We start from the raw sequence: 3152 nt of genomic DNA on the forward strand, positions 1-3152 counted from the left end.
GTGAAATGCAAAATTAACTAAAGCTATTATTGAAGTTTTAATGAAATTATACAAAATACCCGTTAATCAACCATACATAAAATTTGAGTATTATTAAAGTTTGCATAACACTACTCCACTGATGACATGTCAACAGAGGATAACCCATTGAAAATTTGTGAACATAACTCATGAAATTCAATTAATTGGTGTGAGTTATGTTTTAATATATTAATTATGAGCATAACTAGATACTTATAATTTTACTTTGAAATTGAATGTTTAGAAATTTATAGACATGATCGAAGTATGTTTAAGATTAGATGAATGCAAATGAAGGAAGGAATAAGATGGATATGGCCCAAATTAATAAAAGGGTAAGGGAAGAGTTTTGGCTCATCTATTTTGAAACAACTCTAAATGATGGTCTCTATTGAGTCCACTAATGCCCTAGAGAAAAACCATTTCAATTTAGAAGAAAGATTTGATGGGAAGTAAAGAGGATGGGCCGTTATGAAGATTGGAATTAAATGGACGGACTTTATGATAAATAAATAAATAAAAAAAGGTGTCCAATTAAGCCATGGATTTGAAAGCCTATATACCTCTCTAAACCAAAAACAATGGTGCTCTTTAATTTGAGTTTCTCATTTCCTAAATTAATCCACTATATATAATCAAATGATTTACACATAATTTTAAGTAATTTAATAGTGTGGGACAAAGTGATAAAATGTAAGGTTGTGAATGAATATAATGAAATGGATAAGAAGGTAAGGTAAAGGCCACAAAGTGTGTGTATGTTCTCCCTAAGGAAATGAACGGTAAGAACCCAAAAGTACATCCAAAGCCATGCCTACCCTTGCCAACGCCAACCCCAACACTCTCTTCTCCTCTCGCATCTCCACTCCCCACAAATCCCGCCACCGCCCCCACTTCCCCGTCATCACTGCCTCCCTTCCCATCCACCGTCGCCATATCGCGACAACCCTTGCACTGGTGGTTGGGTTGCAAGCTGCAACACCCCTCGTGGCGCTAGCCCAAAGTTGGGGTACACATTCGTTCATTAAGGAGAGATATTTCGAGCCCGGTTTGTCAGCCGAGGAGGCAGTGGCGAGGATAAAACAAACAGCGGAAGGACTTCATAGCATCCGTGAGATGCTTGAGACGACGTCATGGAGGTATGTCATCTTCTACATTCGTTTGAAGTCGGCCTATCTGTCCCAAGACTTGAAAACTGCCATGACTACTTTGCCACAAGCTCGCCGAAACGATTTCGTTAAGACCGCTAATGAGTTGGTTGATAACATGGCTGAGGTATGTACTTTTGTTACTCTTTGATTTTACTAGTTGAATACTTACTAATTAAATTTAGTGGAAAGTCTAATTATTGATTAATGTTTTTCTTATTGAAGATTAATTTGATTAATTTGGATGATGATGTGTTTCAGTTGGATTATTACGTTCGCACACCCAAGGTGTACGAGTCATATTTGTACTACGAAAAGACATTGAAATCCATTGATGATCTGGTGGCTTTACTTGCATAGATGTAAATAAAATAATATCAAATGTTCTTCATCCCCCAAAATTATTGAATGCATCCAAATTTGTAGATTTGTGTTATTGTTTTAAGATTTCTGTAGTCTTTTTTATTAGTTAATTGTATTAATTAATTCATGTGTAAAAAATTATTTTATTCCAGTAATTGTTATGAAATAAGAAGGTTATTAATTACTTTCATTATAAAAAATAAATACGAATTTCTTATTCTAATTCTCAATCTACGTGCAATTTTAAAGAATGTCTATTTTAAAACTACTTTTTATATGTCTATAAAATGTATTCGAGTGAAATATTACAACTTTGGAGAGAATACGAACCTATATTTTTAACATACATCATACCATAAATTTTAACCATATGCAAAAGATAATTTGTTCGCATGCGTTTTCGATTAATGACAAATGATTTGACCTTTTATTTTTCGTTTTCAAACAAAATGATAAGTTCATAGAATGAGTCTAATAACATGGTTGGTGGTGGTACTTTATTTTCTTGAAAGCAGTGGTTAGATATTTGTTATATTTATTAATTAAAAATATTAAGTCATCCAACTCATAATTAATTAACCCATGATCTTATTCCCTGTCCATTTCATAATCTTATAAAATTAAATATCATCAAGGTTTGAGTTTTTATATAGTAATTTAAGTACGTGTAAAATTTCTAAAGTTAAAAAATATAAAATAAATCAATCACCATCATATCGAACAAAAGTGTGTATAAATATAGAAGAATCCAATTAGTTAGAATTTTGTAGTTGAAAAATGATCAATCTTATTATTCAACAACATTGTTATATATAGCAATGAATAAAAAGTAGTGCATGAGTCTTACTAAAATACGTACAATCTCTCGTACATATAATGATACGGTAACGTTGTCACTCTTACGAGTAAGTGAAGACCGATGTTTGAATTGATCTCTCTTATTTTTCTAAAGAGGACATGATAGGGTGTTTGAATTATGTTATACTCAACTCGTCCGCCTTTAATTTACGGAAAGTCATAGATGGATCTTGAAAAGAAAATAGAGTTTTTTCAAACGGATTCTATTGGTTGTAATTAAAAAGTAAAAGATGGTTGAAGATAGAAAAAGAAAAAGGGTTTAGGGTTGAAAGAGTTAGGTTTTTTGTAGAAAGGGAAAAAAGGAAGAAGAGAGGATAAGGAAGGTACGTTGAACATTGAAGAAAAAGACGAATTTGAGTTCCACTCTCTCAACTATATAATATGCCCAAAAAATGACATTTCCTATATGTCTTCCTTTTTTTTCAATCTCCTCATCTCTAACTTCCTTATCACATCTCCCACCTAACCAACTACCACTTACCACATACTCATCTTATATATTTATTTATAAATTAAACGCACACCCTCCATTTTACTTCTTAGAATATTATATAATACAAGAAAATTCATATAGCTTGAAATTTATTAATTTCAATTCAATAGAGTGCTATTCAAAAACTGATTCAAACAATGTAGATTTCAAAACAGTTTTAAGCTATGATGGAATGTTTGAATATTTTATCAAATAATACATATAATGATATTGGTAAGGAAAGAAAAGAAAATGGCATTGAAATTACTTGACAAGGAAGACTATTGTTT

The 3152-nt window shown here is 31.7% G+C and overlaps 1 protein-coding gene across 1 annotated transcript; it reads left to right on the forward strand.

Moving 5' to 3' along the window:
• Positions 1-736: 736 nt before the first annotated feature.
• LOC101210810 (photosynthetic NDH subunit of lumenal location 2, chloroplastic) lies at positions 737-1716 on the forward strand. The gene is made up of 2 exons (XM_004133769.2): positions 737-1296; positions 1431-1716. Exons 1-2 carry the CDS (start codon positions 832-834, stop codon positions 1527-1529), a joined length of 564 nt encoding a protein of 187 aa, XP_004133817.1. The 5' UTR covers positions 737-831; the 3' UTR covers positions 1530-1716.
• The last annotated feature ends 1436 nt before the right edge of the window (positions 1717-3152 follow it).

This window comes from Cucumis sativus, chromosome 3, assembly GCF_000004075.3.
Source record: "Cucumis sativus cultivar 9930 chromosome 3, Cucumber_9930_V3, whole genome shotgun sequence".
NCBI classification, from domain to species: domain Eukaryota; kingdom Viridiplantae; phylum Streptophyta; class Magnoliopsida; order Cucurbitales; family Cucurbitaceae; genus Cucumis; species Cucumis sativus.

Coding starts and splice junctions, on each gene's coding strand:
- LOC101210810 (XM_004133769.2), top strand. CDS start 832: ATGCCTACCCTTGCCAACGCCAACCCCAACACTCTCTTCTCCTCTCGC. Junction 1,297..1,430: donor TGGTTGATAACATGGCTGAG/GTATGTACTTTT, acceptor GATGTGTTTCAG/TTGGATTATTACGTTCGCAC.